General features: G+C 44.3%; 1 protein-coding gene across 1 annotated transcript in view; it reads left to right on the top strand.

Annotated features, from left to right (window-relative positions):
- Nucleotides 1–27,124, top strand: part of CYFIP1 (cytoplasmic FMR1 interacting protein 1) — a 109,021-nt gene that overhangs the window by 20,622 nt on the left and 61,275 nt on the right. Inside the window, 9 exon segments of the mRNA XM_061431393.1 lie at nt 11,505–11,627; nt 11,703–11,792; nt 12,367–12,444; nt 12,632–12,733; nt 13,573–13,754; nt 17,391–17,487; nt 17,573–17,701; nt 24,399–24,503; nt 26,350–26,441. Coding sequence (XP_061287377.1) covers nt 11,511–11,627; nt 11,703–11,792; nt 12,367–12,444; nt 12,632–12,733; nt 13,573–13,754; nt 17,391–17,487; nt 17,573–17,701; nt 24,399–24,503; nt 26,350–26,441 — 992 coding nt within the window. The 5' untranslated portion in view covers nt 11,505–11,510.

Raw genomic sequence — 27,124 nt, 5'->3', positions numbered from 1 at the left:
TTCTTTTTAAGATTCCACATGCAAGTAAGATCATAGGGTGTCTTTCTCTAACTTGTTTCACTTAGCATCACATATATCTTGGCTACTGTCAACAATACTACAGTGAACATGGGGTACAGATATCTTTTTTTGTTGTCTGTGCTGGGCCTCAGTTGTGGCATATGGAATCTAGTTTTCTGACCAGGGATCGAAGTCCGGCACTGCACTGGGAGCGCAGAGTCTTAGTCACTGGACCACCAGGGAAGTCCCGATAGTAGTGATTTTGTCTCCTTTGGATAAATGGCCAAAAGTAGGATTGATGGATCATCTCCTGCAGCTTTGAAGACAGACATTCATGGGATTTAAGAATCCCCTCTTGGAAGAAGGGGATATATGTATGCTGCTGCTGCTTCTGCCAAGTCGCTTCAGTCGTGTCCGACTCTGTGCGACCCCATAGACGGCAGCCCACCAGGCTCCGCCGTCCCTGAGATTATCCAGGCAAGAACACTGGAGTGGGTTGCCATTTCCTTCTCCAGTGCATGAAAGTGAAAAGTGAAAGTGAAGTCGCTCAGTCGTGTCCGACTCTTCATGACCCCATGGACTGCAGCCCACCAGGCTCCTCTGTCCATGGGATTTTCCAGGCGAGAGTACTGGAGTGGGTTGCCAATGCCTTCTCCAGGATATATGTATACCTATGGCTAATTCATGTTGATGTATGCCAGAAACCAACACAATATTATAAAGCAATTATCGTTCAATTTAAAAAAAAACAAGAATCGCCTCTTGGGGTGTGCTGCCAAGAAAGTCATCTGAAAACACAGACACCCCTTGGTATCCACCAAAGGTTGATTCCGGAAACTTCTGTGGATACTGAAACACACAGATGCTTAAGTCATGTATATAAAATAAAAGTTGTACCATGAATACAGTCAGTCCTCTGTATCCCCAGGTTTTGCATCTGTGGATATGGAGGACTGATTATACTGGACTTTTCTGCCCAGATGTGGTCATCTTAGACTTTTATCTAGAAGGTAAAAATCTGTTATTAATAAAATGGCTCACATGAAGGGAAAGTTCAGAAGTACTACTGGGTCAGAGTTCTTGGGGAGCATTTATGAGGTTGTGTGAGCAAGGTTGAGCCACCTTCCAGTGTGGAGGGATGGCTGGAGCCTGGATAGGAAGCATCTAGGTCCACATTTGTGGGGCAAGCCTGCCCTGTGGTAAGTGCGGATGTCCCTGCACCTGGCAGGTGGGCCCTCAGGATGGTTGCCAGGCTTGTGGCGGGCTCGCTCTCCTTTCGGGGAGCCTCCAGCCTGGTTGGAAGTTTGGTGGCACCTCTATGGTGTGACCACCCCCAGTGCCAGAGACTGCCGAGCTTGACTCCATCCTAGAAAGAACATGCTGAGTTGCTACTGGCATCTTCTCTAGTGTCTTAAACATGCACTGGAGTCTATATAAAGATGAAGGCCACCACAATCACAAAGAAATGGTCAGGCATTGGTGAACGAGGGTCCAGACCATGGAGGAGATCAACCTCCCACTGTCCCAGCCTCATCCCACTGCAATGAACTGGTCTCACGGGGCTCCCCTCTGTGCTTGGTGTACTGGTGCAGAAGCTGCAGAACATTTCCGTTTTTCCCCAAGGACCCACTGGAGGTGGCAGGGGTGGTAGAGCTCAGCACAGGGCATCCGTCTGGGCCCGGTGTGGGCACTGCACGCTGCAAGGACCCTCTTTATCTCAGCAATTGAGACTTGATTCTGTGGAATTGTACACCCAGTCCTGCGTTTTGTTGATTGATTTATATTGGCCTCAGATTAGTTTTTCATAAAATCTCAGGTGGCATCCCAGTTCATAAATGGATAAATGCAGCGCTGCTCTCCCTTGCCATCGTGGGGCACCCCAGAATTCCAGGGCACGTGGTTTGAAACCCACAGCTATAAGCATGTAAGCAGGAGAGCCACTGGGTCAGAGTACTGCTTGCATAGTTAAAAGGAATTAAAAAGGAGTGTGGCAGGCTTGAGTGTGGCATATGAGTGCTCTAGGTTGGGAAGGGGCCAGTCAAGCTGAGTAGAGCAGCGACAGGAAACGTGGGGAGAAAGCATTCAGGAGGCAGAGAGACTACTCTGTCTTGAGAAAACCCTGTCCCAGGTCTGCAGACTGAGTATGAAAGGCAGGAGAGCAGTGTCAGGACCTAAGCACTGACAGACTCGACTCCTCTGGGGGCTCTGTCTTAGACTTCACCTTACTGTGATTTTCAAGCAAACTTGGTTTTTGTTTCTCTGTTGATGCAGTGATTCCTTTGAGGTAATTGCAGAAGAGACCAGTGCGGCTTTTGAGAATGGAAGTTAATATTTTGTGCAATTGAATTTCTTCAGTAGTAAAGAAATTTACTATATTCTTCTTCTTGGGCAGAAGATGATGTTTGTGTTTTAATTATGAAGTTTTTTGCCTAGGGATTATAGCAGCCCTGTTCTTTTTCCCCATCCCACTTAGTCTGGGAAAAAAAGCTGGAATTGGAAAAACACATTGTTTTAAAATGCAAGATAGAAAGGCTCAGTTGAATAAAGTATACTTTTCTTCCTCAGATGATTTATTTTACATGTGAACAGACTGCACAAAAATTTGGATGTAATTTTCTGGGAGGTACCATTATTTGTATATAGAAGAGGAAGAAAATCAGTTAGAAACATCTTGTAGTTTGCTGTGGTTTGGTTATGCTGTGCCGTTTGACAAGTGAAACACTGTCCAGTTGTAAAATTTCAGAAGTACAGGTTTGGAGCTGTAGGGGAGGCCCTCTTTCCAGCCAACCATCCTCTTGCCTCAGGTTACATGGGCTTGAAGGGTCACATGGGCAAACAGGCAGGGGTGCCCCAAGGCAGTATGTTTAGATGGGCAGGAACCATCCGTTCTGCATTTTCCCTCCTGTTGTTTCACCATGTTTTGCAACCTTGGCATCAAGCTGCCTTGGCAGTTCTATTTTAAAGCCTATGCAAAGCACCCGCTCCCTGGCTTTCGGCTAGGATGCAGCCTCACTTCTCTTTGCATCTGACCCTGTGCCCTGTCTGTGCTGGACGCCATCCCTCCCTGTGTCTGGGGCCGACGCAGCCTCCTCCTGCCCTGCCCTGTCTGGCTGGACCGGCACGGACTGCGCTCCGCAGCTCCTGGCCGCGGGCAGGCATTCCCCTGCCTCCGCACTTTCCTGTGCCTCCCCTCTAGTGTCCGTCTCCTGAGGCGTCTGTCTCAGTCTTGCTCCTTTGTTTCGTCTTGTCTCTGCAGCCCTTGTTCTGACGGGGAAGCCTGTGTTCTCTCCCACACGGTGGCTTATTGAAAACATGTAAACACTTTGTTTCTCTTTTCCTTTTAATATTTTGGTGCCACCCTTGCTACCAGGTTGAAAATTAGTCTCTCCCCTTTAATTTCAATTAGTGCTTTGCAGCCTAGCCTACGTGTTCTTTTTAAAAAGTGATGAGTTATATAGGGAAGGATTCGTTGTCTGTTACTGCCAGCCCACCTACTCTCATGCTGTCCAGAGACAGGGGAAATAGTCAAACCATACTTACTAAACCACACAAGTTCTGTTATCCAGTGTTCCTGGTTTTGAAGTGTGTGGTGGTTGCTGTGAGTCACAGAAATCCTTTTAGTGTCTCCCTGTCCCCGTCCCCAACACTGCCCCCTCGGCCCCAACTGCTGGTTGGGGGTTTATGCTCTTGCTGCCCCTCTCCTGCCCTCAGACCTGGCTGGCTCCTCTGCCACTGATATCATGCCTGTGAAAATCACTGCTGCTGAGGTCACACTGACTCTGTCCCTGACGTGTGGCTGTGGGCTCCATGCTTTTCTCTGCTCTGCTGTCAGAGCGTGATGACCCCACCTTAAGTGTAACTGTGAGGATGACTTGTTGAGAAGATGTAGGGTAAGCTAGGCTGAGGGGCGGACAGTATCATGTGAGGGTCAGCAGCCAGGGGGTTTCTAGCCTGGCACCAGGAACCTTGGCCTCCTACCTACTTGAGGTTGCTTGCCCCTATTTGGGGTCTCCTGGTCCCACTTGGGGTCATCTGATGCCTACCTGTGGTGGCCATCTGAGGTTCCTAGGGCACGTTCATTGGGCCCTAGTTCTGGTCATTTGTAGATTCCAAGTCCAGGTGAGGGACTAGAGGGAGGGTCACTAGCTGGCTCTGCTTGTGAGCCTCGCCAGAAGTACCGTCGCGGTGCTGGTCCTGGGAGAGTGGGGTTGGTGCAGCTCCACACAGTGGTTCGTGTCATGGCAGGAGAGGGAAGGCCGTCTTATGGAGGCAAGATTTTAAACCCTGCCCTGCACAGAACTGAGCCTGAGTCTAGGTGCATGAAAGTGTGTCTGCCGAGTCAGAAGAGGCCCCTGGGCCCTAGGGGCCCCACACCCAAGGGCAGGGGGCAGGGAGTGTAGCAGGAGGAAGCAGTTGGGTCTCACTTGCTCCAAGTGTTGTAAGGTCTCACAGAAGAGCATCCTGGACCTCGGCCTTGCCGGTAATCTTGCCCACTCTCCTTGAGCTCATGGGTGTAGGCCCACTGTCCGAGTGCGAGGGCCCAGTTGTGGGAGCCCAGGGCGTGCCGATAACTGAACAAGCAGGGCGGGTGGTGGTGCAGTGTGCATGAGGTTTACCAGCTCGCAGTTCTGGCTTTGCGCTTACCCACCCTACCCGTGGGGAGGATCCTGAGAAGTCCCCTGGGCCCCAGAGTTCCCTGAGTCAGGGACACTCAAACAGCAGCTCAGTGAAATCAGCATGTCTTTTCTTTTCTGGCCAAATGCAGGATCTTGTTTTTCTGACCAGGGTGAACCTGGGCCCCTGCAGTGGGAGGCACAGAGTCAACCCCTGGACTGTTAGGGGAGTCCCAGCTGAAATCTGTTTTAAAAACTTAAACTTGCAAAATAAATTAGTTGATAGCTTGTTAAAAGACAGTTCCCCTGACGTATTTAAATTCATTTTTATAACTTGGCAAACTATAGGAATCAGAAACAGGGTTGAAAACTGCTGTTGAAAGAAATCAACCAAGGAAGGAAAATACCTGGCTTTTATGTTGTTGGAGGACAGAAACCCTGGACAACATGTTTGCTCTGTTGTTTCACCCCCATCGGAAGGAAGGATGCGATGGGTGGGGGGAGAGCTGGGGGCGGGAGGGATGGGTCACAGACTGGGGGTGCTGGTGCTGGGCTGTGAGACCGAGGCTCTGGTGGGTCAGGTAGTCTTTGCTTTGCTCCCAGCAGTCTGCTTTTTGTGCATCAAGTATGTATGTGTCAGAAAAATGCCAGCATGAGGGTGGTTTTAGTGGCCAGTCAGCACGAGGGGGTAGGTACCCTGTCTGGGCAATTCCGCTCTACTCAGTCTTAGCTGTGTTAGTCTGCTCAGGCTGTATGTATGCTAAGTTGTTTCAGTCCTGTCCAGCTCTTTGTGACCCTGTGGACTATAGCCCTCCAGGCTCTTCTGTCTGTGGGATTCTCCAGGCAAGAGTACTGGAGTGGGATCTTCCCAAGCTAGGGGTCACCCCCCTCACCTCTTATGTCTCCTGTGTTGGCAAGTGAGTTTTGTTTTTTGTTTTTTTTACCTCTAGTGCCACCTGAGAAGCCAAACTGAAACAAAACCATACCCTAGGCAGCTTTCAGTTCAGTTCAGTCACTCAGTCGTGTCTGACTCTTTGCGACCCCATGAACTGGTAGCACGCCAGGCCTCCCTGTCCATCACCAACTCCTGGAGCCTACCCAAACCCATGTCCATTGAGTCGGTGATGCCATCCAACCATCTCATCCTCTGTCGTCCCCTTCTCCTCCTGCCCTCAATCTTTCCCAGCATCAGGGTCTTTTCAAATGAGTCAACTCTCCACATCAGGTGGCCAAAGTATCGGAGTTTCAGCTTCAACATCAGTCCTTCCAATGAATATTCAGGACTGATTTCCTTTAGGATTGATTGGTTTGATATCCTTGCAGTCCAAGGGACTCTCAAGAGTCTTCTCCAACAACACAGTTCAAAAGCATTAATTCTTTGGTGCTCAGCTTGCTTTATAGTCCAGCTCTCACATCCATACATGACTCCTGGAAAAACCATAGCCTTGACTAGATGGACCTTTGTTGGCAAGCAGCTTAGGCAATAGAAAAGTATTCTATCCTAGCTCTGGAGGCTAGAAGTCTGAGATCAAGGTGTGAGCAGGGCTGGTTCCCTTCGAGGTGCCTCTCCTTGACTTGCAGACGGCCGCCTTCTCACCATGTCCTCACATGGCCTTCCCTCTGTGCCTGTGGTCACATGCCATCCTGCTGTGACCAGGCCCCAAGCTGTGGAGGGGATTGAGCTCATTTGAGCTGAGCCAAGGGAGACAGAAATGTAATTGAGTTGTTAAACTGTGAAGTCTTGCATGGCAGCAGGGGAGGTTTTGAGTGTGTTCCAGATGTGTTATTTTTGTTACACTCTTGGGCTTTGGCACTGTGGCTTTTGACACTGCAAAGGCGTGTCAGTCCTTAAGGTGCAGTTGAGGCTCTGTCCCAGGGCCGTGCGGTGGGTGGCCAGGCACACAAGGCCCCTGTGTTGTGCTGAGAAGAAACCCCAGTGAGCTGAAGGGGGTGAGGCTGGCAGGATTCTGGATTTGGGGTGGCTGGAGCAGGGACAGGGAGCGTGGATTTTATTCCTGGGGCAGTGGGCCACCCCTGACAAGGGAGTGGCTGCTAGAAATGGAGAAAAGTAAGTGGATTTAAACGGAATCTTGAGGTGAAATTGGGAGGTGTCAAAGAAACCGGTGAGATGGAGACTGGGGACTTGAATTCAGAACTGACGGTTTCAGGTTTCCTGAACAGATGAGGCAGACACCTGCTTCTTCTTTGTGGAAGAAGCACAAGGCTGGAGCTCCAGTCATGGAGGCGCCCGTGGCCCTGGAATTGGATGTTTGTAGGGTGTGTTCGTGGTCGAAAAGCACGGAGAAGAAAATGCAACAGTTAGGAAAGAGCCTCTGTGTGTGATAAGAGAGCCTTGACTGGTAGTTCACACAAAGATTAAAGGATGCTGTGAGAGAATGTTCAACAACTTCAGTGTTTTTATGGAAGTTGGAAGGGAAAAGCAGCTTACAGAATAACTGATATCGTCTTGTTTCTGTGAGGGATCAGAGGATTATGGATAATTTCCTTTACTTTTTCTTTATTTTCTGATTTATCTGCCATAAATATTGATAATTTTTTTATCCTAATTTTTAATTGTAGTAAAATATGCAGAACATAAAATTTACCATTTTAAATATTCACACTATCATGTAACCGTCACCACCATCCATCTCCAGAACTTTTCCCATCTTCCCAAACTGGAACTGTGTGCCCATTAGACAGTAATTCCCCAGTTTCCTCTTCTCCAGCCCCTGGGTAACCACCGTTTTACTTTTTCTCTGAGTTTGGCTCCTCTCCTCTGAGTGGAATCGTGCAGTGCTCTTCCATTTGTGACTGGCTTATTTCAGTTAGCATGACTTGTGGGCTCATTTGTGTTGTTGCATGTGTCAGAATTTCCTTCCTTATTAAGACCAAATAATATTCCTTTGTATATATAAACCACAGCAAACAAAAATGTCCTTAAACACTGATTTGAAATAAGTTGAACATTTGACATTTGTCCTAGGGTGTGACCCAAGCGTGTCACAGAGCCTTTCTGCAGCTCTCCTGCACCACCTCTCCTGTCAGTGGGTGATCCAGGCCTGTCCTGGGCAGAGAGTGGGGAGGAAGCAGGTCCCATGGGCACTGAGTGGAAAGCTAGGGCAACTGGTCGTGTGGGCTGCATGGTTGTTCCTGGGTGGTTGGCTTGACCTGTGGAGGTGAGAGGCACAGAGATAAGGCCAGGCAGCCCTGAGGGACCACAGGGACCTTGTTGGGCAGCCTGGCTCCTTGGAGGCCGTCAGCTTTGAGGTGCCCTGTATGGGCACCGCTGGGGCCCCTGCGCTGGCTCTGCAGGGCAGTGACCGGGAGGAAGACTTGGCTCTGTGCACCCCTGTCCTGGATGTCCTCCTTTCCTGAGTGTGTGGAATAGGAAGTTGTGATGAGAGAAGGAAGTTGGTAATGAAAGGGAGATTTTTTCATTGCTGTGAAGAATATCTGCTATATTTAGCATTAACGTGGATGGTGAGAACCATGCAGAATGGATCTTGTGCTGTTGTTGGGCTGGGGGAGGAGTTCAGGCCTCGGCTCCCTCGGTGTCTGTCCTCCCCGTCCTGCTGATCTTGTTGCTGGCTGAGAGCTGTCACTGTCTCCAGGGCGGAGTTACTTCTCCTTTCGGGGCTGCTGGGGTTTGCCTGGTTTGACCCTCTCTCGTTAGTCATTCACACTGAGCGTGGTTGTTTCCTTTCTGAATGATCTTCCGTTGTGCACCCCTCTCATTATCCCTGGGCATTTCCTGCTCGGAAGCCAGCTCTCTCTGACACTTGAGTAGTCCAGCTTCCTTTGACTAGTCCTGCTTGGTTTCTCTTTTCCCCGTTTACTATCAGCTACCTGTGTCATTATGTCTGAAATGAGTTTCTTACAGCTGGCATAGGCTTGGGTCAGGAGTTTTTAAATCCATTCTGACAATCTCTGTCTTTAATTGGTGTGTTTCAGCTTATTTTGATAAACCTAATTATTGATATGTTTGGATTTAGGTCTGCATTTTATTTTTTAACTCCTCTTAGATCCCTCCCTCTCCGTCTCTCTCTTTTTGGCTTATAAACAATGGAAATTTATTTCTCACAAATTATTGTTCTCTAGGTCATGAACCACTTTGGTCAGGCTATTTTTAGGATATTTTTTCATTGTCTTTATTTTTCAGCCGTGTGACTGCGATCTGTCTGGGTAGGGATTTCTTTAGGTTTGTCTTGTTTGGGGTCTGCTGAGCTTCTTGAATCTGTACACACATTTGGAAAGTTTTCAGTCTTGTTTTCAACTGTTTATCCAGCTGAGACACTTTGTTCTTGTTCTTGTATTTTTATGAGATAGTGTTTGATAGTTTTCTCTTGTTCTAGAGGTCCTCAAGGTTCTTCATTTTTTTCGGGCCTCAACGTTCTTCATTTTTTTCAATCTTTTTTTCCCTCTGTCATTCAATTCAGTTTATTTCTGTTGCTCTGTTTTCAAATTCACTGAATCTTTTCTCTGCTTTTAAGCTCCTGTGGGGAGTTCATTAAATTTCATTATTGTATTTTTTAAATTTATGTTTAATTGTAGGGTAATTGCTCTGCAGTGTTGTATTGGTTTCTGGAATACAACACCACGAATCAGCCATGTGTATACATGCATGCCTTCCTACTTGCCCTGCCACCCCCCACCCCCACGCAGCACTCTAGTCATCACAGAGCACCCAGCGGAGCTGCCTGTGCTGAGCAGCTGCTTCCCGCTAGCTTCCTCTTTACACGATAGTGTATCTGTGGCAGTGCTCTTCTCTCAATTTGTTCCACCCTGTCCTTCCCCTATATCTCCACAAGTCTGTCCTCTATGTCTGTGTCTCCATTCTTGCCCTCCAGATAGGTTCATCAGTACCATCTTTCTAGATTCCATATATGTGTTAATATATGATAATTTGTTTTTCTGACTTACTTCACTCTGTATAATAGGTTCTAGGCTCATCTACCTCAGTTCAACTGATTCATATTTGTTCCTTTTTATGGCTGAGTAATATTCCATTGTGTATATGTACCACGGCTTCTTTATCCCTTCATCTGTCGATGGACATCTAGGTCACTTGCATGTCCTAGCTATTGTAAATAGTGCTGCTGTGAACATTGGGGTACAAGTGTCTTTTTAAATTATGATTTTCTCAGGGTATATGCCCAGTAGTGGGATTGCTTGGCCATATAGCGGTTTTATTCCTAGTTTTTTAAGGATTCTCCATACTCTTTTTCATAGTAGCTGTATCAATTTACATTCCCACCAACAGTGCAAGAGAGTTCCCTTTTCTCCACATCCTCTCCAGCATTTATTGTTTGTAGATTTTTTGATGATGTATTTTTTAGTTCTAATTTTCCATTCGGTTATTTATGTATTTATTTGTGACTTTCAGTTTTTTTGTTCACTTCAGGAGTGCCATGTTTGTTTAGAGCATTTTTATAGTAGGTACTTTAAGTCTGGTAGATAATTGTAGTATCTGTATTATTTTGGCATATCTGTTGCTCATCTTTTCCTGTAGGAGCTAAGGCATTACTGGTTCTTTACTGAGTAGTTTGGATTGCAGCTGGACATTTTGGATATTATAGTATGAGACTCTGGGTCTTGTCGAAATCCTAGGAAATGTTGTTTTTGTTTTAGCTGGCAAACAACCTGCTTTGATTTAAGCGCCAGTTCTGACCTGTCCTCTCGGGACTGTGGTGCAGTGTCACTCCTGTCTTTGGAGCTCAGCAGTGCCTTTTGGATCTGTCCTGTGTGTGCCTCCTATGGCCGCCTGGGACCTGGCTCTGGTCTCAGGGCTTGGGATGTGAGGATCAGATCCACGCATGTGCAGCTTGAGGGTGAGCCTGATGACATTTCTGACCAACTTTGTGGGCTTGGTCTTCCAAGCTTCTTCCTCTCCACATTGTCCCTGGGGCTTTCCAGTGCCCTGGGCTTCCCTTTTTGGTCCTCTGACCAGCATGCTGAGGCTTTGGAAACCTGCCTCACCAAATACTTCCACGCCCATGCCTGTCTGGTGCCCAGTGCTAAGTAGAGCAGCTGGGTACCTCTTCCTTTTCTTTCAGTGTTCTTGCCCAGCCTGCCTGCTGCTTTTCAATCTCAGAATGAACACAGCTGTCCATGTAGCTGCCCCACGTATCCTGCTGGGGTCAGGGCTGCTTCACATGTCCATCTGGAGTTAGAGTTGCTCCCTGAGTCCCATGCAGGATCACAGCAACATTCAGCGGGAGGCAAGCTGGAGTATGTTGACTCCTCCCTTCTGGGGCCAGCATAGATGTATCAGATGAAGTCCATCTGCTTTTCTGTGCTTCTGTATGGCAGTCACAGAGTTCAGGCTCTCAGTCCTCTGCCAGTAGCCCTCTCCCTATTTCCTTTCCTTAGCTATAGGCCCTCACTATTGGGCCGTGCAGGCTGTCCTGCATTCTTGGAGTCAGGGCACTGGCTTTGTGCATCTCCATCTGGAGCGTGTGGCCCTGCTTGGAGGAAGCCCCTGGAAAGCGTCATTGGTTGGAAGCACTGTTGCCCATCCGAGGCTGTGCTGGCCTCCTGAGGACAGACATAGTACTGGAGGAACTATTCCTGCCCCCAGCTCAGTGAAGGGGTTGTCAGACCCTCTCGGAGAGCCCTCCAGGATGATGGCCCTGAGGTGGGAGGGTGGCAGGAAGCCGTGGCACGTGTGTTGCCCTTGTGCCCTATACCATGACCAGCAGCAGTTGTGTTGTGACTCCCCTGCTGATGAGGCCCGAGAGAGAGGCCAGGCCCCAGGGACAGTCTAAGATGCCTTTGCCAGCCCCAGCTCCCTAAGAAGAAGGCACAGGGGAGCAGGACCCTAAGTACCCCACCCTGGAGGGACTGTCATGCCCTTCCTCACCGCACAGGGGGCTTTGTGTTTGGTCGTAGGCCAGGATGGCGGCCCAAGTGACGCTGGAGGATGCATTGTCCAATGTGGACCTCTTGGAAGAGCTGCCTCTGCCTGACCAGCAGCCCTGCATCGAGCCCCCACCGTCCTCACTGCTCTACCAGGTGGGTGCTGGACAGCTGCAGGACACGTGACCTGTGATGCTGACCTCCATGTGATGGTTTTCTTTTTCCTTCCAGCCAAATTTCAACACTAATTTTGAAGACAGAAATGCATTTGTTACCGGCATTGCAAGATACATTGAACAAGCAACCGTCCATTCTAGCATGGTAACTACATGTTTTCCTCAGTGGGAGGGCAGGGGGTTGACACATCTGAATGGCAAATGTCTTTTTTTTTTTTTTTGGTATTATTCTATTACTAAGAACAGTGCATGCTCTTTCTGAAAATCTGGCTTCTGTGGCCCAGAGAAAACCTTTGTCAGCATCAGCAAGCCCACTCTCCTTTGTTTATACTTGTGGTCAAGCATACCAGCCACACACCCATATGGGATTTAGATTGCAGAAGTGAATTGCATTGCTGTTATAACTATGTATATTAATAATTTAATGAACATTTTGGTATGTCATTACATTAAACCAGATGAAGCATGTTTACTTAGTTTGCCTTGCTTTCTTATAATAAGTTCTATGATGAATATCTTCCTAAATATATAATTATTCTCCCCGGCTAGATTTGTACAAGTGAAGTTATTAGATCAAACCTTGTGAACATTTTAACGCATCTTAAAAATATTTCAGACTGTAGTCAGCTTCCCCGCCTCTCCCTCTGGTTTATGGCTGTATATGTTAGCACTTGGTGACTGTTCTGCTTGCCTTTGATTTGCCTGGTATACCCTTGCAGAATGAGATGCTGGAGGAAGGCCAAGAATATGCTGTCATGCTGTACACCTGGAGAAGCTGCTCTCGGGCCATCCCACAGGTGCCGGTCCCAGCCAGACTCCACCCCACCCCTACTGGGCACACCCCACTCCAGACAGACAAGGCCTCATCCCTTCCAGGCTTTCCTGCCCAGTCACACCACACCCCACCTCTGATCTGCCCTCCTCCAGCAACTCCTCACATTCTGTGGGTTGAAGCCTCTCTCGGTCGTGCTTGTTTACTTCCAGGTGAAATGTAACGAACAGCCTAACAGAGTTGAAATTTATGAGAAAACCGTGGAGGTCCTTGAGCCTGAGGTCACGAAACTGATGAATTTTATGTACTTCCAGGTAAAACGGTGAAATAATCCCAGGGGTTTAGTGCAGAGAGTGGGGCGCTGGCACCATGTCCTGACTAAACAAACTGCATGTAAATTCAGATGGTCACAACAGCTTTGAGGCCAAAGGGAACTAAACCTTTGACAGGCTGAAGTTTGACTGGCTGCTTCAGAATAAATGCTGCTTTTATGTTTCACTTCTCTCCTTCCCTTGAGAGTGACTTTGTATTTCCTGCATGAAGACTGCTTTCTATCAGTATGCTTGTACTTTTGATTCATCTGGTTTTCACGTGTTTTCATCCCATTGTCTGCTCTGGTGGGCCTCACCCTGGTCTTGACTCCTTCTGGCCCTTGGGTTAGGCAGGGTGGCTACGGGAGGGGCCTTCCTGGATTTTTAAAGACATACTTAAATGTGTGTGAGTTTTTTATTATAGATTCCTTTAGCAAACAGAGAAGATAAAACTCCTTAGATGATGAGTTTTGTTTTATCTTAAAAAATTGTCATGTGGAAATCCTCCCACTCCCTTTTTCAACTCTGAAAGCTAAAGCAATCTGCTTTACAGATGTTCTTTTGCAGCATTTTGCTCAGTAACTTTGCCGGAATAGTCAACAAAATTCTTTTACTTTGGGGACATAGTTGGTAAAGTGCAAAATCGATGATGATTGTTATAGAGCAAAGACACGTGGAAATCACTTTCTAGAAAATGTCTCTTTACCTGAGCTGTAAATACGCACCTGTTGGTTGGGCATTTCCTCAGCGAGTAATGTGAGTCTGGACTCTGTGCTTGGAGCTGAGTCTGGGGTTGGCCCGTCCCTGAAAGCAGTGTATTTGTCCCTGCTTCCTCTGTACAGAGAAATGCCATTGAGCGTTTCTGTGGGGAGGTGAGGCGCCTGTGCCATGCGGAGAGAAGGAAGGACTTCGTGTCCGAAGCCTACCTGATCACCCTGGGCAAGTTCATCAACATGTTTGCTGTGCTGGACGAGCTGAAGAACATGAAGTGCAGTGTGAAGAATGACCACTCAGCCTACAAGAGGTGAGCGCACCTGGGTTCCCGGGCGCCTTTGCGTGGGGGGTGCGGCACCCACAAGGGCCATTCTGGGCCTGAGACAGATCACGAGCCCCACAAAGCATTCTTGTAGTCCTATGTGTGGAGGGAGCTCTGGGCTCCCATCACCCTAGAGGATGATGTGCTGCCTTGAGCCTGCGCGTCTGGTCTAGGTGGGCACGTCACAGCAGTGTGTCTGTAAGACTGAGTATGTTGGTGGCAGGTAGATCAGAGCAGCTGTTCTGTAACCAACTCTCTAGGGAAAGTCTGTGCCCTAGACTGTTAAAACAAGTTGGCTGGAATGAGATGCTGACTTCTGTTTCCTTTGTTAGACAATGAAACTTAGCTATACAAGTGAATTAGAAGAGATTTACTTTGCATCTGAATAGGCTGTGGTTTCATTTGTAGAGAAAGCAAAGTAATTTCTCCTGTGCCCTTCTAGGTTCTTGCCTGAGAACTGCCTTTAAGAAAGCAGAAATTAATAAGAGCAAAACAAATTTAATTTAATAAATATGGCGGGGGGTCCTAAGATATGACACCCAAAGAAGTAACCTTTTAAACAAAGAAAAAGTAGCCTGTGAAGAATTGATAAGACAGAGAAGTTTGCGTTGGCATGGTCAGTGAGTGAGGAGGTAGGAAGGTTGTTCACACAGCCTCTGGTGATGAGGACGCCTCCTGACCTCCTGGTACAGGGAGGTTACCTTTCATGTGGGAGGTTTCTTTCCTGCTTTCAGGGGCACAGAGGAGGTCAGAATGTACTTGCTGCAGCTGTTTAAGTAACTAATTCAGAATAAATCAGTATGCCACAGTGGCATATTTGGGAGCAGCCTACCCTGAACCCTAATACACATCTAAAGTCATGCCACCATTGCTGTGTTTTTAAAATGAAGTCAACTTGAGATGCAGCACGAAACAGATCTGAGCTTGGGTCAGCAGTGGGGGTGGAGCTAGATCTCCCAGCTAGATCTCACATGAACTTATTGTTCATGTGAAATAAGTTCAGGTGTTCCATTCATCACCAAGAGTCGGCTCTGCATGCAAGCGTAGATTTTCAGAATGACAACATCTTTTGAATGGTCCCGTTAACTCCTCTCCAGTAGGAGAGTCTGGAGTTGTCTCCATTTGATGCCAGTGTTCAGGGATTTCAAGTGTGTGAGACTCTTGGTGGAGCATGGGGCTTCTGAGCTTCCCAGTCCAGGAGAATAGCTTCTGCTCCTGATGGCACAAATCACTTGTTGCATGATTTTTGATCAGCTTTGTCAGCCTTTCTGACTCTATCAGAGGAATGGGGAGGTAGACAGCACCAATGGTTTTTCATTTTAAAAAGGTTTCTTTTCTCTCTGTCTTAGCAGTAGCACCTTTATTTCAAAGCCCAGTCTGGAAAACAGTTTAAAGATGGGACTGCTCTGTGGAAGGCCATTGGAGGGCCCCTGGGCACCCCCTTCAGAAGTTGCCCACCATCTTTGCCGCCCTCCAGGCTCCCCTGAGCACAGAAGATGGCTGAGGCAATCTTCATCCTTCCAGCATCCTCTTGCTGTGATCTCTGTTGTGGACATCTGTTGGTTCACTTTCCCAGACAATAACCCTTACTCATCCCCAGCCCTTACACCCACAGTCAACATTCAAAACACTTTTTATTAAAAAAAAAATAACCAAAAAACACTTTATTTGAATGTAGCTGGTAGTTACAACTTCTTCTAAGTGTAAGTTCCCAATAACCCATATTGTCATGGTGAGGCTTAAGGAAAATAAAAATAGGTATTTTTGGTCCTTTTCTTAATTTCCATTCTTGCAGCTTCAACAATCACTCAAGTCAATAAAGTGGACACTATACATTCTTTAAAAAAGAATGTAAATGTGCCAGTTAATATTATTTTACTGCATATATTAAAAAAAAAAACTTACAGAAATAAGCAAGATTACAGTTTATTTCTCACCTGGAATGTCCTGATTTAGGTGGCCTGCAGCTAAGTGGGTTCCCGACCATTCAGGAACCAGGGCTCCTGCTGTCTTTATGTGTTGCCTTGTAGCCCAGAATGGCTAGTTGAGCTCCAGGTGTCATCTCTGCATTCAGGTCAGCAGAAAGGAAGGAGAGTTGAAGGCCCTACAATATCTCTTATAAGTAAACTTTCAAGTGCCTTACAAAGTTTTGCCTTATTTTTCATGGCTGAGCAGTTGATCCCAATGTGGAGATGAGGTTCGTTGCTGCACTACAGAAATTCAGGGCTTATTTTGAAGCAGGAAGGAAAGGAAATGACAGTTGGGATAGGTTACCAGTCTTTGCCATGAAAGCTTTTCTTTAATACGACCCTCAAGGTTCTAGGTTGTACAGACAGGTCCTAAACTTTTTTGGGGAAGCCCTAGAAGTGCAGAGTCCTCTTATGTGCTTTCATACTGCTTTATAAAAACTAGAGACTCAGCCCGTGTTGTGTAGGATTGTTGGACCTCAGCATTCAGGTCCTTCTGTGTCCACTGTTCCCTTGTCAGCCCATGAGTAGGTCATATAGGTCTTGTTTTTCAGATATGGTGAGAGTCAGGAGAGTTCAGGGGGTATGTATTGATATATAACAAGAAGTGTATATTCATCCTCATTTCTGGCACAACTCCTAAAACCCTTGGAATTTCCTGTGATGAAAGCAATAAAATTTCTTTTGTTATGTTAGTGTGATTTTGGAAAGCCCCTAGGTACCCTCAGGATGGTGCTGGTCACCAGAGGAATCAGCCCCGGGACTGGAGGGTTGGAACTTTTAGTCCTACCCTTCTGACCTCAGTGGGGAGAGAGGGGTTAGAGGTTGAACCCATTGCCAGCGTCAGTAATCTAATCAAACACTTTTCTATGAGGAATCTTCCATTAAAAACCCCAAAGGACAGGGTTCGGAGAGCTTCCAGGTTGGTGAATATGTGGAAGTTTGGTGGAGTGGTGATTGGAGAGGCCGTGGAAGCCCCATTCTTTTCCCATACATTGCCCTACTCATGGGATCTGATGCTGTCTTCCAGCAGTGTCAGAATTTAGTTCATTGCAGGCCACCCAGCTGGTGTTAGAATATTGCTTGATGGTGTGGGAAAACCCACTCCTCATATTAGACTTGGTACCAGATCTTTAGGTTTGTCCAAGATGGAGCTGCACATTGGTGGTGGAAGCAGGATTTTGTCTCATACCTTTGGCACAGAACTGTGTGTGGTGTAGTCCCTGACTGATGGGAGGTTTGGCTGCCCAAAAGTTTCCCAACAGAGAACCTAAATGGTGCTGGCCATCCGTGTCACTCAGCACTGGACTCACGGAGGGAGTGTCAGCCTTTTTCAGACTTGGGGATGGGGAGCCAATGTGAGAGGCCATTGTGTTAGTGCCCTTCAGGAAAACCTGTGAGTGGTGGTGCCACTTCTCTGAGGAAGTCCATCAGCTATGGACAGTGGGGTCATGAGCTGTCCACGTTGCAGAGAGACTTAACTGGAGTTCAGGGGAGAAGCTGGAGGAGGCTGAAATTGAAACCAGCGTCTATGATGCACATTTGTACAGATAACTGTGGCAGTAGTAAAGTAATTTTGATTTTGCCAGGCTGTTTTTTTTGTTTAATGTCATTAAGCATGTTGGTTGATTAACCCTTTTTTCCCCCTGTTTTATAGGGCTGCTCAGTTTTTACGTAAAATGGCAGATCCACAGTCCATCCAGGAATCACAGAATCTGTCCATGTTCCTGGCCAACCACAACAAGATCACACAAGTAACTCACACTCTGGCTGATGGGGCACATTGCCAGGGGGCTGAGGGGCAGAGAGTGGTCAGTGACATAGATCTTTGTGTTTCAGTCTCTGCAGCAGCAGCTTGAAGTGATTTCTGGTTATGAAGAGCTCTTAGCAGACATCGTGAATCTCTGTGTGGATTACTATGAGAATAGAATGTACCTGACGCCCAGTGAGAAACACATGCTTCTCAAAGTACGTGTGTTGAGGGAAGACTGCCAACAGCACCATGAGAAAGGGGCAGCCTTCTTTTCATGAATAGGCTGAACTTGATGATTGTTTTGCCAACCTTTTCTCTCATGCTTGTGTGTGTGTGTGTGTGTGTGTACATACAGCATCTTCCACCTTACATGCAGATTGCACTACAAATCCTTGACATATTCCCATGAGTGTGTCCCAAGCTTGAGCCCAGTGTCAGATAGATCTCATGCCCATCCCTGGAGAAGGTGCTTGTAGATAAGGAGGTTTTGGTCAAGGACTTTTCTCAGCATAAAGCTCCTTGTAGCAGAGATTATGCCAGATTTTACTTGGCAGGGATGTAGTTCCTAGAGATTTAGTATACTGTGTCACCACGATTGGGCTTCCCAGGTTATTCTAGTGGTAAAGAACCTGCCTGCCAGTGCAGGAGACATAAGAGACATGGGTTTGATCTCTGGGTTGGAAAGAGCCCCTGGAGGAAGGCATGGCAACCCACTCCAGTATTCTTGTCTGGAGAATCTCATGAATAGAGGAACCTGGCATGCTACAATAATCCATAGCATTGCGAAGAGTTGGACATGACTGAAATGACTTAGCACACATGCACGTCACCATGATTATAGTAGACTTTCGTTGTTCAAGAATCATGCCATTTAACATATTCCTCATTATTACTCTGTTTCAAATTGGGGAGGTTTTCAATGATGTTTCTCATTGGGAAAATGAGAAGTTTTTTTTTTTTAATCAAATGAAAGTTTAATAATATATACATTGGAGAGAACCCAGGAAAACTGAGTAGCTCTGAGGAGATGGTTCTGCTATTTTCTTCACTCTGCTCTCTACCTTCATAGAGGGCAGCTCTGTGGGACCCTGTGCTGGATGTCCTGCTGGCCCAAAGCAAGTGGGCCCAGCTCCAAGATTTCTTCCATGTAGGAGAACTGCATGGAGGGATCAGAGAAAATGGGCACTGTCCAGTGGAGTGCTTTATGATATTAGAAACATTCTGTTTGCACCTATTGGTACAAGAACCCCCTGGCAATAGGTGCTTTTGGAAATTCACATTTATTATTGCATTGTGCTTCAGAAGAGGTGGAGCTGATGTGTATACATGTAAGAGGAAACAAGAAGTCACATAAAATGGCTTCACGTGAAGCCATTAATTTCTGAGGGGCTTTTAAAAATACTTTTTACCAAGCCTAGAAATATTAAAATTACAAAAAGAAAAATCTCATTGGAAAAGATAAATAGTAAAAGTAGTAGATCCACTTGTAGCAAGGTTAAAAGACAGAAGTAGTAAAATCACCTATATTCATAATAAATAATTAAGGGATACAAAAAAGATATAAAACATGATGTAAAAAAACATTAAGTGCTCGTAGGGGAGTAAAAATGCAGAGTTAGTAGAATGAATCCAAACTTAAGAGATTGTAACTTAATCATACATATACATATATATGGGTTGTTATATATCAACCTCATGATAACCACAACCAAAAATTTATAATAGATTCACAAAAAAGACAAATCTAAACCTAACGCTAAAGATAGTCATCAAATCACAAGGGAAGAGAGCAAAAGGAGGAGAAAGGAATGAAAAGGAACTATGAAAAACTGAAGAACTTAACAATGAATAAAATGGCAATAAGCACGTTGTTGTTTAGTTGCTAATTATCTCTGATTCATTGTGACTCCATGGACTGTGGGCTTATGGGAATTCCCAGACAAAAATACTGGAGTGGGTTGCCATTTCCTTCACCAGGGGATCTTTCTGACACAGAAATTGAACCCGTGTCTCCTGTATTGGCAGGCAGATTCTTTACTGCTGAGCCACTAGGGAAGTACCTATCAATAATTAATTTAAATGTGAGTGGATTAAATGCTCCAATAGAAAACACACAGTAGCTGAATGGGTTAAAAAATAAGACCCATATGTATGCTGCCTTCAGGAGACTCACTTTAGATCTAAAGACACAGACTGAAAGTGAGGGGATGGAAAATGATATTTCATGGAAGTGGAAAGAAAGCTAGGGTGGCAATACTTATATCAGACAAAATAGACTACAAGACTTAACAGCACAATTCTAAAGAACAAGGACAAAATCATGAAACGTGGAAGTTTGCTGTGCCTGTGATGTCAGCAATAATGTTGAAGAAGTATAGAAAAATGATAGAGGAGATTGAGGAACTTCTCAGTGTGTAGATGCAGGGTCAACCACTCAATGCTGATTCAAAAGAAAGCTAAAAGCCTTTGTGAAGACTGGAGAAAGAACCACAGTAAAGAATCAGAGGGTGCATCTTTTAATGCCAGCCGTGGCTAGTTTCATCAGTTCAAGGCTAGTCAGCCTTTACAACATAAAAGCAAATGGCAAGATAGCTAGTGCAGATAGGGTAGCTGCCTGGGAATTTCCTGAAATGCTTTGAGAAATTACTGATGAAGGCTTATATTTACCAGAGCAGGTTTGTAATGTAGATGAGACAGGACTGTATTGGAAGTGGATGCCAGACCAAAGTTACATCAGTAAGGAGGAAAAGTTGACGCCAGGCTATAAAGAAGCAAGTTCAGTTTAGCCGCTCAGTTGTATTCAACCCTGCGACACCATGGATTGCAGCACGCCAGGCTTCCCTGTTGATCACTGGCTCCTGGAGCTTGCTCAAACTCGTGTCCATTGAGTCAGTGATGCCATTGAACCATCTCATCCCCTGTCGTCCCCTTCTCTTCCTGCTTGGGTGTCTTCCAATGAGTCAGTTCTTCACGTCAGGTGGCGAAAGTGTTGGAGCTTCATCTTCTATGAGACTAGGAATCAACTATAAGAAAAAAAAAAAATCCAAAAAAACACAACCACGTGGAGGCTAAGCAATATGCTACTAAAGAACTAAGGAGTCCCTAGTGAAATCAAAGAAGAAATTTAATAATACCTGGAGACAAATGAAAATGGAAACACAGTGTTCCATAATCTGTGGGACATAGCAAAAGCAGTTCAGGAAACAAGAAAAATTTCATATAACCAATCTAAACTTACCCCTAGAGGAACTAGCAAAAGAATAAGCAGAACCCCAAGTTAGTAGAAGGAAATAATAAAAGATTGGAGTGAAAAATAGATGAAATAGTGACTAAAAATAATAGAAAAGAGTAAGAGCTCGCTTTTCAAAAAGTAGACACATCAATAAACCTTTAGTTAGACTCCTCAAGAAAAGTAGCAAGAGGGCCCAAATCAATAAAATCCGAAATGAAAAAGAAGTTACAGCCAACACCACAGAAATACAAAAGGTTATAAGAGATTACTGTGAACAATTATATGCCAATAAAATGGACAGCCTAGAAATGGATAAAGTGCTGGAAACGTACATTCTACCAAGATGTATCAGGAAGAAACAGAAAATAAATATGAACAGACTGATTACCACTAATGAAATTGAATCAGTAATCAAAAAACTTCCAACAAATGAAAGCCTAGAACCAGATGGCTTTACTGGTGAATTCTACCAGACATTTAAGGAAGAGTTAACAACTATCTTCAAAATATCCCCACCCACCACAAAAAATGAAGAAGAAGGAAAGCTCTGACCTCATTCTGTGAGGCGTCATCACTCTGATATCAAACCAGACAAAGATATCACACACAAAAAAATTACAGTCCAATATCATGGATGAACGTAGATGCAAAAATCCTCAACAAAATGTTTGCAAGCCAAATTCAGTACATTAAAGAGATCATACACCATGATCAACTGGGATTTATTCCAGGGATGCAAGAATAATTCAATAATTGTAAATCAATTAATGTGATAACACGTTAGCAAATTGAAAAATAAAAATCATATGACTACCTCAATAGATGTGGGGAAAACTTGACAAAATTCAGGATCCATTTATGATAAAGAATCTTAACAAAGTGGATATAGAGGGAACATACCTCAGCATGATAAAGGCTGCGTATGACAAGCCCACAGCTAGCATCATATTCAGCAGTGAAAGTGTATTCTCTCTAAGATTAGGCACAGAACAAGAATGCCTGGTCACTCTCACTACCTTTATTCAGCATAATATTGGCAGTCCTGGCCACATCAGTCAGAGAGAGAAAAGAAATTACAGGAATCCAAATTGGAAAGGAAGAAGTAAAATTGTTACTGTTGGCAGATGCCATGATACTATACGTGGACAATCCCAAAGATACCCACAAAAAGCTTTTGGAACTAATACATGAATTCAGTAAAGTTGCTGGATGTAAAATAATATATAGGAATCCATTGTGGTTCTATATACCAACAACAAACTATCCGAAAGATAATTTTTTTTTTAAATCCCATTTGTATCAAAAAGAATAAAATACCTTGGAATGAATCTAACCAAGGAGGTAAAAGACCTGGCCTCTGAAAAATTAGAAGACATTGTTGAAAGAAATTGAAGACAACATGAACAAATGGAAAGATCTGTTTTATTTCGGGGATTGGAAAAATTAACGTCATTAAAATTCCCATACTACCCAAGGCAATCTACAGTTTTGGTGCAACCCCTATCAAAGTACTATTGGCATTTTTCACAGAACTAGAACAAATCATTATAACATTTGTAAGGAAACATAAAAGACCCCAATTAAAACAATCTTATGAGAGAAAGCTTTAAGAACAAAACTGGAGGTATCACACTCCAGTTTGATGTAATTGATTTCAAACTATACCACAAATTCAGAACAGGATCATAGTCATCATAAGTCGCTCAGTCGTGTCCGACTCTTTTCGATCTCATAGACTGTAACCTACCAGGCTCCTCCGTCCATGGGATTTTCCAGGCAAGAATACTGGAGTGGGTTGCCATTTCCTTCTCCAGGAGATCTTCCCAACCCAGGGATTGAACCCGAGTCTCCCACATTGTAGGCAGATGCTTTACCATCTGAGCCACCAGGGAAGTCCTCAGAACAGGATGGTAGGGCACAAAAACAGACACATAAATCAGTGAAACAGAGAGCTCAGAAATAAACTCACACTTAATGGGCAATTAATCTATGACAAAAGATACAAGAATATGTGACGGAAAAGACAGCTTCTTAATAAGTGGTGCTGGGAAAACTGGACTACTCTCTCACACCATATACAAAAACAAGCTCAAAATGGATTAAAGATTTAATTCTTAAGACCTGAAACCATAAAATTCCTGGAAGAAAACTCTCTGACATTATTAGTTTTAGCAACATATGTATATTTTTTGATCTGTCACCTCAGAAAAGGGAAGCAAAGGAAAAAATAAACAAATGGGACCACATCAAATTCAAAAACTTTGAAGGAAACTATCAGCAAAATGAAAAGACCATGTACTGGATGAAGACGGTATTTTCAACGAAGGGTTAATATCTGAGATGTAGAAAGAACTTGAACAACTCAATGTGAAAAAAAATTTAAAAATGGACAGAGGATATGAATAGGCATTAATTACAAAGACAGAGATGACCAAGAGCTACATGAAAAGATGCTCAATATTACTCATCATCAGGGAGATGCAAATCAAAACCACAGTGAAGTATCATCTCACACTTGTCAGAATGGATGTTGTCAAGAAGACTAGAGATGACAATTGCTAGCAAGCAAGTGGAGAAAAGGGAATTGCTGGTACAGTTTGAAATCTGGTGGGAATGTAAATTGCCGCAGCCATGACTGAAAACAATATGGTGGTTCTTCAAAGAATGAAAAAAATTACTGTAAGATCCAGCAGTTCCACTTCTGGATAGTTATATGAAGAGAAATACTAATTAAAAAAGATATATGCAGCATTGTTAACAATAGCCAAGACATGAAAGCCTAAGTGTACATTGATAGATGCATAAGAAGGTTGCTGCTGCTGCTGCTAAGTCACTTCAGTCGTGTCCGATTCTGTGCGACCCCATAGACGGCAGCCCACCAGGCTCCACCGTCTCTGGGATTCTCCAGGCAAGAACACTGGAGTGGGTTGCCATTTCCTTCTCCAATGCATGAAAGGGAAAAGTGAAAGTGAAGTCGCTCATTCGTGTCCGACTCTTTGTGACCGCATGGACTGCAGCCTACCAGGCTCCTCCATCCATGGGATTTTCCAGGCAAGAGTACTGGAGTGGGGTGCCATTGCCTTATAGATATCTATATAGCTATATATTTAGATATAATGGAATGTTGTTCAGGCATAAAAAATGAAATCTTGCCATTTGTGAATGTACTTAGTATTATGCTATGTGAAATAAGTCAGGCAGAGAAAGACAAATACCATATGATTTCACTTATATGTAGAATCTAAAAAAATAAATGAACAAACATAAAACAGAAACAGACTCATAGATACAGAGGACAGGAGGTTCCCAATTGTGGTATGGAGGAGTGAATGAAATAGGTCAGATTAAGAAGTGTAGACTTCTGGCTACAAAGTAAGTGAGGCCAGAGGATGAAATATACTGCTTTGGAAATACTGTCGTCAATATTGTCTGTCTTTGCGTGGCAGACCAGTGGTAACTGGACTTATTATTGTGATCATTTTTGAATGTATAGAAATATCAACTCACTGTGTTGTGCGCTTGGAACTAATATAGGGTTGTAGGTCAGCTACAGTTTTTTTAAAAAGTGCTTTTTGAAATAAGAATGAATTGTCATTTCAAAGTTATGAACTATAGCAGTGTGTTTATGGATAATTAAACCTGCAGGTCTAAGCTTTATGTGCCATTTTGTGATTTTTCAGGTCATGGGGTTTGGTCTATATTTGATGGATGGAAGTGTCAGCAACATTTATAAACTAGATGCCAAGAAAAGAATAAACTTATCCAAAATCGACAAATACTTCAAGGTGAGTTGCAGTTTCTAGATAAACCTTTTTATTGAAGTGTATGCAGTTTGCGCTTTGGGAGGTCAACCTCTGTGACTTTGGTCCAAAGTAGGAAATGCAATGTTGGCAGGTGGGTGGATGTGAGTAGACTGTCTCCTGCTCTTACAGCAGTTTTACCTGAATTTGAACCTTGTCTAAAGGAATCATGCCATATGTATTCTTTTGTGTCTGGCTACCCCCACTTTGTCAGATCGTCCCTATGGGAACCTGCAACTATAGTTTTTACTTTTTCACTGTGGTGTGGCCCTACATTTTATGACTAACCTGCAATTTACGTATCCATTCTGTGATGAACATGAGATTGTTTCTGCGTTTGGCTTGTGTGAACAGTGCTGCTCTGATGTGTGCACATTGTGCACATTTTTACTGGATGAGCACCCAGTGGTGGATTGCGTATTCATCTATAGAATGGACATTTTCAGTGCAGTAGATACAGCCTCAGTTCCCCCACATGGCTGTGCTGACTTGCATCACCACCAGCAGTCAGTGAGCATTCTTGGGGCTTCATATCATCACCAAGGGGGCATCCTGAGGGGTGTGCCTGTGTGTCTTTGAGATTTTATTGGCTAGTTTCCTTGTGGTTTAGTTGATGTTTCCCTGATTGCTTTTCACGGTATTATTAGTCCTTTGTGTGTTCTCTTTGTGAAGTGTCCTTTCAAGTCTCTCATTCTTTTTTTTCCCTGTTGGTTTGTAGTTCTTTACGTATTCTGGGTATGTATCCTTTGTCGGACACATATGTCCTAAAATACATGCATTTCCCCTCTGTAGCTCTTATTTTTCACTTTCTTGAAGAGTCATCGGTGAACTGAGGTTCTTAATTTTAATGTGGTCCGATATATTCATCTTTGATGTCCACTTTAAGAACTCTGATAAAACAGACTCTTGAGAATTTTCTTTTGCATTACCTTCTAGTAGCATCATTGTTTCCTTTTCTGTCTAGCTTTATAATCCCCCTGGAATTGATGTAATGTATGCTGTGAGAGAGAGGGTCGACAGTCTTGGATTTTTTTTTTCCCCCTGTGGATATCTAGTTGACTCTTTTTTCCCTTCATTGCTCTAAAGAGTCACCTGGGTCATAAAGCAGGTGTCTCTATGTGAATGACTCTGCCTTAAGTTGCTCTGCCCCACTGGTCTGCACCTGTGCTGGCTTAGTTGCTGTAAGTCTCCAGCAGGTCATCAAGTTATGTTCTCCATGGTTGTCTTGAGCATTGTCCCTCTATCTTTTGAAATATATTTTAGAATTGACTTGCTGATTTACACACAGACATACACACACATGCACATACTACTCATAAACCATTTTTCCTCTTGGAATATTGTTTGGGATTCTGTTGAATCTGTAGATCGATTTAGGGAAAATTGATATTTTAAAAATACCATGTTTTCCAATACATGAACCTAACATAATTCTCTATTCACTTAGAACTTTAAAAATTTTTCTAGAATTTTTGGTAATATTTTGTTTTGAAGTCTTAACATATTTTGTTAGATTTAATACTACATACTTTTATTTTTTGATGCTATTGCAATTTTTTTCTCTTTAGTTATTTATCCTAATTGTTTCTTGTATATAGAAATGCAGTTTGTTTTTTGGTTCTAGCAAGAAGGTAGGTTAATTTTAATGTTTGAATTCGTTCTTTAAGTGCATGTAGAAGTTGTTTACAACTTTTTTACAGTAAGTAATTTGCAGAAATAGCATTCAGCCTTCAGTAATTATTAGCATTCCTCATTCTTCTTAGATTGTATTTGGTGACTAAATACAATACATAATGACCCTGGGTTTTTTATTTTTATTCTTTGAATACAGCAGCTCCAGGTGGTTCCGCTATTTGGAGACATGCAAATAGAACTGGCAAGATACATCAAGACCAGCGCCCACTATGAGGAAAATAAATCTCGGTAGGCAGAGAGTGAGTTGCCCGGTCAGAGCATTCTTCAGTGTTCTCACTGTGGTTCCTGACAGGCTGCTTACCTATCCAGAGACGCCACCTTTGACATTTTCAATCAAATCCTGATATGGTAGTCTATTCCATGTGTAGATGTTTACATTTAAATTCATTTATAAGTGCAATTTATTTTCTTAGTAGAATGGCCACATTTCAGATATCTAATAGATAGGGTCCTAGAGGAGCTATCCCACATTGAAGGTCAGGAAAGGTGGCGGTGAGGAGATACCCCTCGTCCAAGGTAAGGAGCAATGGCTGCGCTTTGCTGGAGCAGCCGTGAAGAGATACCGCACGCCCAAGGTAAGAGAAACCCAAGTAAGACGGTAGGTGTTGCAAGAGGGCATCAGAGGGCAAACACACTGAAACCATACTCACAGAAAACTAGTCAATCTAATCACACTAGGACCACAGCCTTGTCTAACTCAATGAAACTAAGCCATGCCCATGGGGCAACCCAAGATGGGTGGGTCATGTTGGAGAGATCTGACAGAATGTGGTCCACTGGAGAAGGGAATGGCAAACCACTTCAATATTCTTGCCTTGAGAACCCCATTAACAATATGAAAAGGCAAAATGATACAATACTGAAAGAGAAACTCCCCAGGATAGAAGGTGCCCAATTTGCTACTGGAGATC

Source organism: Bos javanicus, chromosome 2 (genome assembly GCF_032452875.1).
Source record: "Bos javanicus breed banteng chromosome 2, ARS-OSU_banteng_1.0, whole genome shotgun sequence".
Taxonomy (NCBI): domain Eukaryota; kingdom Metazoa; phylum Chordata; class Mammalia; order Artiodactyla; family Bovidae; genus Bos; species Bos javanicus.
This window is presented reverse-complemented; position numbering and strand designations above follow the sequence as displayed.